The 17,440-nt window shown below is 42.5% G+C and overlaps 1 protein-coding gene across 2 annotated transcripts in view; it reads left to right on the top strand.

The window, feature by feature from the left end:
* Nucleotides 1–2,963: 2,963 nt before the first annotated feature.
* The window catches only part of LOC137554609 (basement membrane-specific heparan sulfate proteoglycan core protein-like), a 55,825-nt gene continuing 41,348 nt past the window's right edge, over nt 2,964–17,440 (top strand). For both annotated transcript variants that reach the window (XM_068271510.1, XM_068271509.1), the window contains exons 1-4: nt 2,964–3,043; nt 6,094–6,384; nt 10,186–10,476; nt 11,209–11,496. In XM_068271510.1, coding sequence (XP_068127611.1) covers nt 3,019–3,043; nt 6,094–6,384; nt 10,186–10,476; nt 11,209–11,496 — 895 coding nt within the window. In that variant the 5' untranslated portion in view covers nt 2,964–3,018. The remainder of the gene's footprint in view (nt 3,044–6,093; nt 6,385–10,185; nt 10,477–11,208; nt 11,497–17,440) is intronic.

Genomic DNA, 17,440 nt, shown 5'->3' with positions numbered 1-17,440 from the left:
TCAAAAAAGGAGGATATACAAAAGAGGGTGATGCATAGGAGGAGGGGGGGGGGGGGAATAAAGAGGTAGAGGCACAAGACAGAAAGCCTGGTGTGAAAGGAGAAATGGCAGGAAGGCCTCTCACCCGGACTGCAGACATCACTAATGCTGTTTGTCAGGGACATGCTGTTAAAAGAAGCCATTAAAATCTGAAAAAAGGAAAGGGCCATGGAGGTGGACAACATGGGGAGCTGGGAAAAGAGATAAGATTACCTGCAATAAAGCTAATCTAAATCACCTGCAGCTTGCTTCTCTGCTCACTACAGAAGTCAACTGTCAGCACCTGTATCATTGGCTTCTGCAACAGCAGACTGCCCTGCATTATTGATTCATTACTCTGATCAGGATAAATAATCAATAGTCTAGGGCAGGGGTCCCCAACCACCGGGCCGCGACCCACTGCCGGTCCGTTGGCAGTCTCCTACCGGGCCGCGGCGTGTCTGGCCTCTCGCCCCTCCCCCCGCGGCCACCGCTCCTGTTACCTATTACGGCCGCTTCCTTCCTTATAGTCCCATAAGGTAACAGGCGCGTGGCCGTTTGGGGAGAGGGGCACTACCAACACACCCACCCATACTAGGGCGCTACACTGGGCACTCACTTAGCTATACTGGGGCGCCATACTGGGGAACTATACTAGCCATACTGGGGCGCTATACTGGGGCAAAATACTAGCTATACTGGGGCACTATACTGGCTGCACTGGGCACTATACTAGCTATACTGGGGCACTATACTGGCTGTACTGGGCACTGTACTAGCTATACTGGGGCACTATACTGGCTGTACTGGGCACTGTACTAGCTATACTGGGGCACTATACTGGCTGTACTGGGCACTATACTAGCTATACGGGGGCACTGTACTAGCTATACTGGGGCACTATACTGGCTGTACTGGGCACTATACTGGCTGTACTGGGCACTATACTGGCTGTACTGGGGCACTATACTGGGCACCATACTCGCTGTACTGGGCACTATACTAGCTATACTGGGGCACTATACTGGCTGTACTGGGCACTATACTAGCTATACTGGGGCACCATACTGGCTGTACTGGGCACTATACTAACTATACTGGGCACTATACTAGCTATACTGGGGCACTATACTAGCTATACTGGGGCACTATACTGGCTACACGGGGCACTATACTGGCTATACTGGAGCACTATACTGGCTATACTGGGGCACTATACTAGCTATACTGGGGCACTATACTGGCTACACGGGGCACTATACTGGCTATACTGGGGCACTATACTGGCTATACTGGGGCACTATACTGGCTATACTGGGGCAACTATACTAGCCATACTGGGGCAACTAAACTCCCTATCTCCCTATATGGGGGAAAAAAAACCCCGCCCCCAACCCACTGCATATGACACTGTCCACTAGGTCGCGCATCGCCGACAACTTTCCTGAATGTTGCCCAAACTGTGAAAAATGGTCCCAGGTGTAAGAACACAGTGACTGTGCACCACAGCATCACCTGTTGCCATGGCTACACCCAGTGCCGTGAGCACCTGCAGCCTTATGGTAGGTACACCACTGTGATATAATGAATTCTATGTGTAGTACAGATAAGAAATTGAACACTAGTAGCAAAGAATTTTTTTTTTATATATAACATTGCATCGTACTTTGACAGTTGCATATTTAACATCACACGCTGTCTTTTAAGCTATAAAACAAAGCAGAAATAATGACCCTTTGAACTTTCCTTCCTTAAAACCTTATCTCAAGCTGTCTCTTACTGTTTCTTGGCTGTTTAAGTGCTTCAGAAAACAGGACTGTATTAAACCCAGTGGGTCGAATAGCTGAGAAAAGCTCTTTTGCATAGATAACAACTAAAGTTTTTTTTTTAACTCTTCCTGTACTGGAACACTATGAGACTCTTTTCTTTGCAACAAATGTTCTATTGATTAGCTGTACTACACATACAATCCATTATATCATATGTTTATTTTTGGTTCAGGTTTGCTGTAAGGCTAGTTGGCCCAAACCTTCTCCTTTGCCTTTATGTAATAATCCTAGGTTCTCATCATGTGCTATGCATACCCCAGGGGTTACTTCTGATGGGTGCAGGGGTTACTTGGGCTTGCTATATTTCATTAAGTTTCTTTACCATACCAAAGGGTACTTGGCCAGCACAGGCTTTTAAAAGAGGTTCATACCAATGAAATGCTGAGAAACACTGCTCTAGATCCAAGGAATATGTGCGGGTTCAGGACTGTTTTTTCTCTGCTTGAACTTGATGAACAGATGTCTTTTTTCAACCAAATTATGTAGCATGGTACCCCTTGAGAGGGTTTTTACTTCCTGCAGACTTCCCATAAACCTCTATTTCATAAAATGTTGAGGATTGTTTTACGTTTTCATAAAAACAGGACTGTGAAAAGATACTGAGTCAATCCACCATTATGTAATGTAATCCAAATAAAGTATGTGGCTGAAGGCAGTACAGTTCTCTTTAGCACTAAAGGGAGTTTGAAGTTTAATTTAAAAACAAAAAACAAAATCATACTTAACTAAGGAGAGGGAAGGCTTCTGGGTCCTATAGAGCCTTCCTGTTCTCCTCCCGGTCCCAGCGTTCCACCCCAGGCTTCCCCGTTAGCAGTCTCTGACCGATTGGCCCCACACAGGCCTCAAGAGGAGTCTAATTTATATTGTGGCTCCCTTCATTCTCTATTTTATTCTTTTTCTCTTGGCAGATATTGCTCTATTAACATTATTGCCACATCACGCAATTTATGTACCAGGAGACGATATAACATTGGTTTGCTGCGATACTGATCCCGCCGTGACTAACAAGGTGTTTGAGTTCTACAAAGAAGGATTAAAAGTGCACTCCGCAGCACAGAGCACAAGCTGCAGTGTCTTTGTGTACAGAATCCAGACAACGGAGGATGCCGGCCCATACCACTGCCTACACAAGACACTGGAAAACGGAAGCTTCGCGCTGTCCAATAAGAGCATGCCTATCACTATCCACATTGCCGGTAAAAAAACACTAAAATGTATTATGACTATGGGTACTATTTTAGCAACATTTCTGAGTGCAGGAAAATAGGATTCACATTTTTAAGCTAGAAAGGTGAACATTTTTGGTTGTTTTCCTAGTTTACACCATGGTTTGTATGGTAATTACAGCAGATCTACAGTATAGGTCGTGTAGGGAGAAACCAGGATGCTCTTCACTACTGTTACCAAGGTGAGTGGCAGAGATTGCTGTGCTTGGAAAAATGCAGCAAAGGTCAGAAACACTTCCTATATCTAAATATTGCTGTATATTGGTATGTAACCTCACCCTCCCAGTGATGTTTAGCATAGACTGTTTAGTTATATAAAATCTCCCTCCTTCTTACTCCCAGAAGCAGATATTATATCTACTGGCTTTAAAAGAGGGAGTAAACAAACATTCTGCAGAGATCACCTGCCAACAGTAAAGATACATTTCAGAATGTATGCCAGGGCGAGAAAAGATTTTACAATGTGCTACTGACTAAATAATTTATAAATTCATATTAAAAGCACTATTATTCATTACATTATTTTCAGCACAGTTTCTCTTTAAGGTGGCCATACATTATTGTTTTTTTTTTAGTAGATTAGACACGAGATTCAATATAAACATCAAATCCAATGAAAATCTGTTGAAACAATGTTGCTTTTTATCAATATGTTGATATCAAGCAAATATAGATAGATCATTGTGCACAGGACATGCCTTTGTGTCCTATTAGGATTTACAGTAATAAATCCGCCTCGGGTTCTCTTTAAGGTTACCTATGAATCAAATCCTGAGTGGATTTGGAAATACAGCATAAACATGTTTGTTGTTGTTTTCAATGCGTTTTGCATTACAGTGATATGACACTTAAGGTGCCCATACACTCGTCAGATTGGCAGCAGATAGATAAGAAATGCATCTGATGATCTATCTGATGCGTTTTTAGAACATTTTTTACCAGGATAGAATTCCAATAGATTTCAGTTTGAAATCTATTGAAATTCGATCTGATGGCATTTTTTTTGCCATCAGATTTCCATTAAGGCCAATGCAAACTGATAAGCAATCTCATCAGATCGACCTAAATTTTCCACCCTGCCAGTTCGATGGAAATCCATCGAAATCGATCGAAATCGGCCATCGATCGGTCGATTGGCCAACCGATTTGCGAACGATCGGGATCGATCAGTCGGCCAGAAAATCGGCTGAGTGTATGGGCCCCTTAAGTATTTCCTCTTTGCTCTAAAAAATTATTTACAGCATAAAATCTAGTACCACAAAAAAAATTATAGCAGAGAAACATTCAGTAAGGGTCGGTCCACACTTGTCAGGTTGCAGATCGGAATGCATTTTAAATGGATCAGTTTTTCTACAAACGGATCCATTTTTCAAAATCTTGTGCTTTTGTAGCATGCGTTTCTAGTCCATTTAAACATGTCAAAAATGTGTCCTTCCTTCCTGTGTGTTTCTATTGGATAAACAGGTCCGCAAAGATGACGCTGAGGGATGGAGGAGGCAGTAGGCAATCTAATTTGGCATTCGTTTTATGTGCAAATTTCTCTGTGTAGAGGGAGATTCATTTTTGTGTTGCCTTTCATTGCCTCTATGGGTATCCAGGCTCTGTGAAAATCTGCACAATCCAGACTCTTCGTTCAATTCCCTAAAACGGAGCCAACGGATCCTTTTTTTGAAGTGTATGAAGACGGACGATATTTTTAACATTGGTATCCGTGGCTCCATTTTTGTCCACGGCAAAAAAAACTGAGCCACAGATACGGTTTTGAAACAAGTGTGAACCGACCTTTAAACACAGCACTTTGTTCTTCAATTGAAAGGTCCTTGCTTCACCCCATCAGATGAGGTGATAACATTATCTTTTGTTTACATTTCTTTGTCAGGTACATTTGGTAAACATTAACAAACTGCAGAAACTGAGCTTTCTCTGCTTCTAGTATGTGTGTAACTGAGAAGTGATCACGAGATATATTTTAATATATAAATACAGTAGCTATGTAATAAAATGCAGTGGGAGCTTTCTGAGCAGATAAATTGTACTTTAGGAATTTGTAATTTGTAGACAGACAATATTACTTGTGCACAAAAGCAAATATGATGCTTACCTGCATGTGTAATAAGTAGGTAAACACATTTTTATTGAATGTCATGTCAGAGCTTTATCCCACTTTAAACTACAGTAAAATCCCTTTATAGTAAACTCATCTGTCAGAGGAGACCACACTCTCATCCCTACCATAGCCATAGTCCAATGTATCTATCACAGTCTAAGGCCAGTTTTGGGGGCAGCAGATTAACTAACCATTAGGTTTTTGGGCTATGGGAGAAACAAGAGTACCTGGAGGAAGCCCTTGCAACTGCAGGTAGAACATTTAAACCCCATGCAGCAATCCTGACCCTGATTTTACCCAACCAGGGACCGCAGAGCAGCAAAGTGAGAGTGCTATTTATTATGCCACTGTGCCATACTTTTTTGTACTGTGCTGTAACATTTTACTTCAGTCTATGATGCGTAATTATTGTGACTACAATATCTTGAAGTACCCCTGAACTGAGGATGCTACTAATAGTATCTGTAGCTATTGCTGTAAAATTCCTTACAGCACCCACCTTAAGCCCACCTCCATCCCTGCAATTTTGCTCCTAATTATTCTACGGGACACCCGTAGAATATGGAGAAGGTGGAAGGGGAAGTCCTCGTCTGTCTGTGCCCAGTCCATCCTCAGGGAGCTGAGACGCATTCAGTGCATGTGAAGGTGCTGACCTAAAAGCACTTCCTGGGTTGGCGCCATTTTTAAACCAGAGGAGTCTGGTTCCTTAGATGGATTAAGGGTGAAAGTGACTAGGAACAGTCAAGAGAGGGAGGCGAGCTCAATCTGCAGGAGGTAAGTATTTGAAATATATATATTTACTTCCTATGGTTTTATTATTCAATTTCAAGGTGCTTTAAGTCTTAAAAATGAACAAATGCAAAAAATTTAAACCTACACCAAATATGTTATGCATTCCACCTTCTTGTTACAGAGATCCCACTGCGTCCTTCCATTACCCTGATCCCCTCATACCCTGTCTACACTAAAGGAGAATCTGTGACAGTGACCTGCTCACCCCCAACTGATGTGTCTGCCAAAATCATCCAGATTTACCAAGAGGAGAAGAAAATTTATAAGAAGGAATCCATGCAAAGTATTGTTTACCCAATCTCCACCTCCACCAATCAGGCTTCAGGGAAATATTCCTGCAAATACTGGGTGGAAATAGATGGAAGAAAGATCAGCTCATCACAGAGTACCTATGTAACAGTCAGCATAACAGGTAGGAAACAATAAGCAGCTTTATCTAAATAGTCTTTGTGCTCAAATTCTTACAAATGTATCAAAATGTGGGCACAATGGCAAACTATTACTATGATATATGTTACACCATTATTATATAACTGCAGGTAGTCCCCTCCATACAAACATGTTTCATTCCATGAAGTTTGTGAGTCTGTAAGTCGAGTCATGTGTTATACAAAGTGAAATGTGGATAAATGATTTACTTTCAGACAATCTAGATTTGGACATAAAGCATAACGTTTTTTGGGTTTTCTTTGTTATTGTTTTCAATGTGCTTTAACCACTTAGGTAATTTGAGACAGATTATCTACATCCTGCAGGACTTCAGTTCCTGCCCAGGGATGTAAATAATCGTCTATTGAAATGAACGGCCGCTGCACGCCCCTACACTCGCACCTGCGCACGTTCTCACCCCCTGTGTTAGAGAGGAGATCATTTAACAGCTGTTCCCATTCATTGATTTAAGTCCTCGTGTCAATGATTACCGGCGTCACTGAGTCATTGCAGCCTGCAGTCACTGTAACTAAGGAAGTAACACATCCACACATTACTTCCACTACTAATAGTACGCTAACAGGAAATAATGCACAAGGACATCTTGTGGCCAAATAGTAAAATTACACCTACGTTCATTTACCGGTATTTTAACCATTTCTGCCGCCCGGACGTGAGGCTCACGTCCGGGCGGCTGCTCTGCTGCGGTGCCTCGCTTCAGCAATCGCGGGCGCCCCCCCCCCCCCCCCCCGTGCTGCCCCCCGGTAGCCCTGGGATCAGTGAACGGAACATGGTTCCCGATCAACGATCCGTGTCTCCAGCAGAAAAACCGAACCACTTACAAGAGGCTTCAGTCTTTCTGCACGTAAAATTTTCCACGGCCCCTTGTGCTTCCGGTTAGCGAGAAGCACAAGGAAAAAAACTGAAGGTGGCCACCTTGTGGCCAAATAGTAAAACTACATGTACATATGTTTTACATTACAATTTACAAATATAATATCATTAAAAATGAACTGTTTATTCTCCACACCAAAATATTACCCAAATAAAATTAATGGGAAAAAAAATTACAATTAAAAAAAAAAAAAGACATAAATAGTTACCTAAGGGTCTGAACTTTTTAAATATGCATTTGAAAGGGGTATACTATGAACATTTTTTAAATTATAAGCTTGTAAATAGTGATGGACGCAAAACGGAAAAAATGCACCTTTATTTCCAAATAAAATATTGGCGCCATACATTGTCATAGGGACAAAATTTAAATGGTGTCATAACCGGGACAAATGGGCAAATAAAATACATAGGTTTTAATTATGGTAGCGTGGATTATTTTAAAGCTATAATGGATGAAAATTGAGAAATAATGAATTTTTCCATTTTTTTCTTATTAATCCTGTTAAAATGCATTTATAAAAAAAATAATTCTTAGCAAAATGTACCGCCCAAAAAAAAGCGGTGGCGGAAAAGAACAAGATATAGATCAATAAATTGTGATAAGTAGTGATAAAGTTATTAGTGAATGAATGGGAGTTGAAAATTGCTCTGATGCATAAGGTAGAAATTCCCCGCGGGCTGAAATGGTTAATATAAAGACCCACGCATACATTTAAAATGAACCCCTTACCTCCCACACTCTCCCATAATTACCCAAATAAAACTTTTGCATGAAAAAAGACAATAAAAAAATACATAAATAGTTACCTTAGGGACTTAAAGAAAACCTGTAACAAAAAAAACTCCCCTGAGGGGTACTCACCTCCGGCGGGGGAAGCCTCCGGATCCTATTGAGGCTTCCCCCATCCTTCTTGGTCCCACGGCGGCAGGGATAACGCTCCCCGAACAGTGGGGATGTAAATATTTACCTTCCCGGCTCCAGCGCAGCCGCAGAATCGGCTTTCTGCTCGGAGAAGGGCGGAAATAACCGATCACTGTCGGCCCGCTCTACTGCGCCGGCGCAAGTCCCCTGTGCCTGCGCAGTAGAGCGGACCCAACAGAGATCGGCTATTTTCGCCTATCTCCGTGCCGAGAGCCGCAAAAGTGCCCCCGCTGGAGCCAGGAAAGGTAAATAAATCAGCGCTTATCAGTGCTAGTCAGGCTTGTCAAGGGAGGATTGCCGGACACTTCAGGGGAGCCAGCGCTGGATTGTCTGCAGCTACAGGGGAGGGGGAAGCCTCAATGGGACCCTGAGGCTTCCCCCTCCCGAGGTGAGTACACCACCCAAGGGAACTTTTTTTTTGTTACAGGTTCTCTTTAACTTTATTAATATGTATGTCAAGAGGGTATATTACTGTTAATTTTGATAATATGGGCTTGTAATTAGTGATGGATGCAAAACTGAAAAAAATGCACCTTTATTTCCAAGTAAAATATTGGCGCCATACATTGTACTTGGGAAATATTTTAAACGTTGCAATACCCCGGACAAATGGGCAAATAAAATGTGTGGGTTTAAATTACGGTAGTATGCATTATTTTAAAACTAGAATGTCCAAAAACTGAGAACTAATTATTTTTTCAATTCTTTTCTTATTTTTCCCATTAAAATGCATTTAGAGCAAAATAATTCTTAGCAAAATGTACCACCCAAAAAAAGCCTAATTGGTGTCAAAAATTAAGTCTATAGATCGTTTTGTTGTTATAAGTAGTGACAATGTTATTGGTGAATGAATGGAAGGAGCACTGAAAGGTGAAAATTGGTCTGGTACAGAAGGGGAAAAAGTAGTGAAGTGGTTAACCTCCTTGCCGTTCTAAAAAATCCGGCAAGGAGGCAGCGCTGCACTTTTTAAAAAAAAATTTTTTAAATCATGTAGCGAGCCCAGGGCTCGCTACATGATAGCCGCTGAGCGGCGGCATCCCCCCACCCACTACGATCGCCTTCGGCGATCAGAGTATGCAGGGAATCCCGTTGAGAACGGGATTTCCTGCAGGGCTTCCCCGGCGGCGAAGTGCTAGCTGCGTGTAGGAAAAAAAAATTATGCAAATCGGCCCAGCGGGGCCTGAGAAATCCTCCTGCGCAGGTTACCCCGAACTGTGTTCGGGATAACCGGCAAGGAGGTTAATGTGCTTAAACTACTTACAATGAAACCCTATACAAATAAATTAAAGGCAACCTGAGGTGAGTGTGATATGGAGGCTGTTATAATTATTTCCTTGTAAACAATGCCCGTTGCCTGTCAGTACTGTTGATCTTCCTGCATATGTGGTGTCTGAGTTAAAACCCTGTAAGAAGCATGTGTCTAGTCCAGTAAAACCTGAGTCAGCTGAGTCAGAGTACCTGATCTGAATATGCTTGTTCCGGGTCTACGTCTAAAAGTATTAGAGACACAGTCAGGATCAGCAGGGCTGACAGGCAACTAATATTGTTTAAAAGGAAATAAATATGGCAGTCTCCATATCACACTCACCCAGACCCAGATTTACATCACAGGCATTCAAAATCGTTTGATGTCCCTATCACAGTCTACAGCCAGTTTTGGGGTGCAGCAGATTAATGTACCATTAGATTTTTGGGATGTGGGAGGAAACAAGAGTAACTGGAGGAAGTCCTTACAAGCGTAGGGAGAATATGCAAATCTCATACATTAATTCTGGCTCAGATTTCAATGGGGAAGAACAAAGGAGAGCTATCTATAATGTCAATTTGCCATGCATTTTATACCTGTCTGTAACATCTTACTTCAGTCTACATTGCATAATTACTGTGACTAGTATGTCAGTCTTTAAAAATGAGCATATGCAAACAACTGAAACACCAAATATGTTATGTATGTTCTTGTTACAGAGGTCCCACCAGCCCCCTCCATTATCCTGACCCCGTCATACCCTGTCTACACTAAAGGGGAATCAGTGACTTTGACCTGCTCACCCCCAACTGATGCCACAACAAAAATTATCCAGATTTACCAGGAAGAGAAGAAAATTCATGAGAAGAAATCGATGCAAAGTGTTGTTTACCCAATCTCCACCTCCACCAATCAGGCTTCAGGGAAATATTACTGCAAATACTGGGTGGAAATACATGGAAGGGAGATCAGCTCATCGCGGAGTGCCGATGTAACCGTCAGCATTACAGGTAGGAATCTGCAGCTTTATCAATATAGTCTCTTCACTCCAACCTTTTTACCTTTAGGGACTAGATCTTGCAGTCATGCTGTACCTAGGCCAGGACAGCTCCATCTCTGGAGGTTTTTTTTGTCTAGATTGAGAAACAACCTGTTTTGTCTGGAATTTTCAGATGTGGCATTTTCCTCTATGGCAAAATCCACCTTGGCACCGATTACTAAATTATGGCAAGCTATAGGCTTTGACTCCTTTGGGGAAAACACTTTACAAATGTTTTTGTTGTTGTTTTGTTGTGATTTGCATCTTGAATGAGATTGAAAATCATTTCTAACACTCATTACGCCATCTTACTTTAGTTTAGTGTATAAGGTTATTATGTAACTACTTTGTGTTCTCTTCTCCTCAGCAGGCTATTTGCAGTGTGGTGAGACTAGAGCGGGCATTGGCAAACTTGGCCCTCCAGCTGTTATGGAACTACAAGTCCCACAATGCATTTGCCTTTATGAGTCATGACTGTGGCTGTCAGACTCCTGCAATGCTTTGTGGGACTTGTAGTTCCTTAACAACTGGAGGGCCAAGTTTGCACATGCCTGGACTAGAGCATGGTAGAAGTTCTACATACTTGTTATCACCATCTCTGCCATCTTACTTCAGTTGATATCTTTGTGTAATTACTGTGTCTAATGTATCTTAAATCTTTAATAGTGAAGACAAAATATATGAGGTCACCTTTCTGTTACAGAGATCCCACCGGCTCCATCCATTACCCTGACCCCCTCATACCCTGTCTACACCAAAGGGGAATCTGTGACTGTGACCTGCTTACCCCCAACTGAAATCTCTGCAAGTATCCAGATTTATCAGGAAGAGAAGAAAATTCATGAGAAGGAATCCATGCAAAGTATTGTTTACCCAATCTCCACCTCCACCAATCAGGCTTCAGGAAAATATTCCTGCAAATACTGGGTGGAAATGTATGGAAGGAAGATCAGCTCATCGCAGAGTGCCGATGTAACAGTCAGCATAACAGGTAGGAAACATTATGTAGCTTATCTAAATAGACTCTGTGCGCAAATTCTTCCTAACAGATGTGGTAAAATGCGAGCACAATGGCAAACTATAACTATAACATTTTACACCATTATTATACAACTGCAGGTAGTCCCCTACTTACAAAAAACATGTTTCATTCCATGAGGTCGATGAGGCTGCCCCCTTGTTCAATGTTTGTAAAAGACCCCCCCCCCCCCCCCCCGTTTTATGTTTGTACATCTTTGGTATTATGTTATCAGCTGACCTCTCTGAAAGGATAATATAGTACCACTTAAAGAGAAACAGCGACCAAGAATTGATCTTCATCCCAATCAGTAGCTGATACCCCCTTTTACATGAGAAATGTGTTCCTTTTCACAAACAGATCATCAGGGGGCTCTGTATGGCTTATATTGTGGTGAAACCCCTTCCACAAGAAACTCTGAGGACGATGGTACTCCTGGCAGTTTCCTGTCTGTGAACCTTGTTGCATTGTGGGAAATAGCTGTTTACAGCTGTTTCCAACTGTAAAAAAAAAAGCAAGTAGCAGCTACATCACTTGCCAGCAGTAAAAATGTCACCATGTGATAAATTTCAGAATGTAAATCAGTGATTTCAAAGATTTTACAATGGGCAAACACTGACTTAATCATTTATACAAATTATTGTAAAAATGAAGCACTTTTTTATTACATTATTTTCACTGGAGTTCCTCTTGCAATTTTTTTGATAAAAAAATTGATTAACAATAAATCGATTTTTTGGACATACACTAGGGTTTATTTTTGTTCCATTATTCATAGACCAATTCTGTTGTACAGAACACCTAAATTGCTGAGAGTGCATGCAATTTTTTTATACATTTTTTTTTTTTTGATAAAACCGAAGTTCTTCTCATCCGACATTAATTTCTGGCAGCAAAACAGCGGCGCTCCCAAATGTCACCAATCTCTTCCTATTTTCGATTATTAAACTCCCATCCTTCTAGAAGATCTTCCATGCCTAGTTCCCACTGATAATATCATGGCTGGACTATTGCAGTGCCATTTGCGCTGACCTTCCAAATAAGGACCTGCATTGCCTGCAGTAAGTAGTGAATGCTGTAGCTAAGCTGTTTGCAAACCAACCTCACCAATGCCGCATAACACCAGTTCTTCAAACGCCCTGCCAGTTACCATAAATACGAGAATACTCTTATAGACTGGCCTACTGATAATCAAATCCTTCCAAAATTAAAGCCATGGCTATCTGGAAGATTTGTTTTATCTGGACCATTATTTCTACAACACCAGATGAACAGGAGCTAATAATCTGGTTATCCCCAAAGTCCAACTCAAAGCCTTTGGAACCAGAGTCTTCTGTCATGCTTCTCCTCCACTGTGGAACTCTATACTAAACTCAGGACAGTACAGTTCCTGAAGATGCTGAAATCCAAATTGAAAACCCATCTACAGTATTTAGTCTGGCATTTACCTATATGCAGTGGTGGAGTTAAGGAGCTCTGGATCCCAGTGCAAGTTTTACTTTGCACCCCCCCCCTTCCCATAGCACTTTATACATGATAATTGATATGGCACACCAAAACCTGCCAAGGACAACAACAGTGTGAGAGGTGCAAGAAGTGGATGTTAATGATTATTACTATTCAAAGCATCTATAGAAGTGATTATTACAAGCACAAGACTGATAAAGAGCTAATACTGCGGTTGAGTGAGGGCCCCTCAGCCCAAGGGCCCTGGTGCGATCACAACCTTTGCACCCCCTATTTCCATGCCACTTTCTCTATGGAATAAGACACCCTAATGACTGAACTGAAATATGCTAAGCCCTGAGTTCATCTGGAAAAGTGCTTTACAAATTTTTTTATTGTTGCTGTTTGTTGTATTTTGCATCTGTGAAGAAGTAAGGTATTATCCTATTTCATTTCTATAGCGCTAACATCTTCCGCATTGCTGCACACATCATGGAAAACTAAAGTGGGGAACACAGATCCATGAGTAGTTCAACACATTAAACAATCAGGACAACCAGCAACACAAGTACAGATAAACTTGACACTTGATGTGTCGTTTGAGACATTACCAATATAGGTACAACAGAAACAGGAAACACTAGTGGGAGGTCCCTGCCCTGTGAGCTTACAATCTAGATGGACTAATTTTATGTTTTCTTATTCCTCTAAGTGCTATTTACAGTGACATGAGCAAGGAAGGATTATATACTACTATTCTATTATGGACTTTTCATCCTGTACAGACTGGGCCCGGATTTGTACTTTTTACCGCCCTAAGCCAACTATCCCCAGCCGCCCCATGACCAACAGCAATTCCCCTCCACCCCCCCCCCCACCCACCCCCAACACTGCCAATCTCTGCCCTTTGAAGTGAAGTAGTGAACCAGAACTCATTTTTTAAAACTTGTGTACCCATTATCAGGTTCAAGAGTAGTTGTTTTACATAGATCCCATAACTATCTGACTGATTCCTCAGTGTGATTACAGAAGAGCGCTCCTTCTCCTCCTACCTAGTTTTTCTAGTGATGCATCAGCCACATACATGGATCTGGTCTCTGAAGTTTTCCATTTGCCTGAAGACTGTCTGTGACGAGTCACTGTGACAAGAGAATGTTCAGGCCAATGGAAAGCTGCACAGATCACGTCCATTTATATGTGATGAGTCAGCCATGTCACTTGAAGGAGGCTATAGACATCTCACTTTAAATGTTGCCCTTTGCTGCAGCCAAACACCTCCCTACACACACAGAGCGTCATTGGGCCCTAGTGCAGTACCACTGCATGGCCTATTTCCACCACAGCCCTACTTATAAAGGAATACCTGGGGAGGGGGAAGTGCCCTGGGAAGATCAGATCCAGCTCCCAGCAGTCTATCAGATCCCTTGCTTTACTTCTGATTCTCTCCATGGTGCCGCTTTCACATCCAAAAGATCCAGCTACTGCAGGCGCGGTTTGCAAATGCTCCTGTCTATGGGGGCGTGGTTGAGAAGGCACCCAGATGGGCCCACGCATGTGCTGTGCAGTAGCATTCAACACTGGGTGACTATCAGATGTTTTGGAGGGGCCAGTGGTACTCTGGAGGAGGTCAGAATTACAGTAAGTTAGGGACCTAATAGACTGGGGGCCTGAAAGAAGCCCCAGGGAAGAAAATCTGAACCAGCCCAAATCTGTGTTCATTTAAAGTGAGCCTTTCGCTGCAGCCTAACCCTTCTTCCCCACAGACCCCCCTTCAGCCAGAACCCCCCCTCCCCCCTCCATTAAACATGCCTGAAAGGAAACCTCAACTGAAAGTAGTTTAGAATCTCTCATATTCATTACTTTTAAAAAAGATCAGTTGTTTCTAGTGCAATGTTTTAGCCTGGGTATATAGTCACACAACTGCAGCAAGCATGCAGCCAGTGAAAGCAGATGGGAGTAAGAAAACCTGGTCTGCATGCTTGTTATACCTGAACATCATATCTGAGGAACAGATAAAACAACACAACAGCCAGGAACATGTTAAAATCAGACAGACCTCTGCCCCGAGTCCCTGGCAATTCCCTCACATCCCCCACACCATTCCAGCACAGGCAGACTGCTAATACCATACACTCACCTACATGCACACAGTTAGTTCCATTTGCAGAGCGTCCCTCTCAGCAGATGTGGAGAAGATAAGCCTGACGCTCCGGTCTCCTCCACGTGAAGCTTCAGGGGGCGGGGAGGTGAAGCCAACAAATCACCAGCCAAAACACCAGCCAGTCTGGATCGAAACTGGAGATAGCAGCAGCAAGCATGGATGCTGCCCTGCACGTCTGTGTGCACTATCCTTGCTGACTGCGTGCGTTCTTGAAGTAATCCCGAAGAGGGAGGCCCCGCTCTGTGTGTGCCTTTGTGCATTTGGACTGGTCCATGGGCTTCCGATGCACCTCTGCATCCTAACGCTGTCTGTTAGCAGCTTCCCTGCCTCGCCACCGCGGAGTTCCTTCTTCCCCCTGCCGCTGCCTACCACGTGTGCTTTCATCCCCATTAGCTTGTTAGTCACACATGCCTGTCTCACTTCCTGCAGCCGCCGCTGCTATTTGTAAACTTATGCAGGACGGCTCTGGAAGGACCAGGTCTGACTGCCTCTTGCTGGCTGCTGCTTCCATCTGCAGTGTGGAGGAGTCAGGACTGAATCGGCATAACATTTAGCGTGGTCTGTGATCTTGTTTGCTGTATACAAATGCCTCCTGCCCATCAGCCGCCCTACACAAAGTTGATTTTTCTGGCACCCTAGGCCATGGCCTAGGTGGCCTAGCCAGAAATCCGGCCCTGTGTACAGTATGTTTAGGTTTTTAAATAAAAAGCAATAATAAATAAGCAATATATTTAGAATGCAGTGCTGCACCCTTACTGGTAGATTTCAAACAGCTGCCAAAAGTAGCAGTTAAAAAGGGACTCCGAGCAGTGCGCAAACTATGGTAAGATGCATATCATTTTAAAGCTCTCTTTCTCCTCTTTCCAATGATATATAAACCGCCACCCTACTCCTTTTAGTTTTCACAAGTTTCGCGATCGAAATTGCCGCGGCCGCGATTTCAATCGCGAAAATAGAGAAAACTAAAAGGCGTAGGGCGGCGATTTATGTGTCGCTGAATGGAGCTGCTGACTTTGAGAAAAAATCGCCCTGTGTAATACAATGTAACTATGGAAAGATGGATATCATTTTAAAGCTCTCTTTCTCCTCTTTCTGACGACACATAAAACACGGCCATACACCTTTTAGTTTTCTCTATTTTTGCGATCGAAATCGCGGCTGCTGCAATTTTGATCGCGAAAATCATGAAAATCATGAAAACTAAAAGGCGTAGGGCGGTGGTTTATATATCATTGGAAAGAGGAGAAAGAGCGCTTTAAAATGATATGCATCTTACCATAGTTTCCGCACTGCTCGGAGTCCCTTTAGTGAAAAGGGAAAATCAATAAATCAATAAATTGCAAAGTGAGACGTTAAGAAATAGAAGAGATCAAGAAATGATTGTTAGCCAATAGCCACCTAATAAATTGTTCATGTTGTTTGATAAACAATGAGCCTGCACAATATATTTACTACTGACAGACAAGAAAAAAAACTAGACAGCACCAACTGCCATAATCTATAACCACACTCACTAACATTGTGATAGGCTAAAAGTTTTTTTTAATAAATATGCATATGCACAGAGGGAGATACTGGTTGCTTGGCAGTTGGAAAAACTGTTATTTCCCACAATGCAACACAGCTTACAGACAGGAAACTGTCATACTGTGGGAGGGGTTTGACCATAATATTAGCCATACAGACCCCCTGATGATCTATTCAAGAAAGGGTAAAGATCTCTAATGGGAAAGGGGGTATCAGCTACTGATTGGGCTGAGCTTCGATCCTTAATTACTGTTCCTCTTTAAACCCCTGACTGTACTCATATAAAAATCAAATAAGTAAATATTGGCATGCGCTAAAGTAAAAGTTCTTTTAATGAGGCAATAAAAAAGAACAATAGTATATATTAATATGTTTACAGTGTTAGTATCCAATGCAATTAGACTGGTGGTATGTGTGCGGAATGAAAACCGCTTTGAAACCATACATTAATTTTATCCTCTATTGGCTGCAGTGACGTTGTCTTTCCCTACCAGAACTTTGTGATCCCAATCAGCTTATTGTGCAGTGGTATCAGCACCTCATAGCGGTCCTCAATCCGCACATGTACCAACAGTGGCATTGCTCTTTTACTGCTACCTTACGTACGTTTGCCGCCGGAGAGATACGTAGAGAGCGCACCTCCTCTTGCACAGACTGGCCGCGACTTGAAGTTACGGGACCTAGTACCAGAGGCTGCAGGTAGCGGAGGACAGCAGCATGGGAGCAATCCGTGCGCATGGGGCTGGAGGAAGCCCCATGTATGTATAAAACTTTGTATTTTTT

This window comes from Hyperolius riggenbachi, chromosome 1 (genome assembly GCF_040937935.1).
Source record: "Hyperolius riggenbachi isolate aHypRig1 chromosome 1, aHypRig1.pri, whole genome shotgun sequence".
Taxonomy (NCBI): Eukaryota; Metazoa; Chordata; class Amphibia; order Anura; family Hyperoliidae; genus Hyperolius; species Hyperolius riggenbachi.
Note: the sequence above shows the minus strand (reverse complement) of the source record. Positions and strands in the feature narration are given on the sequence as shown.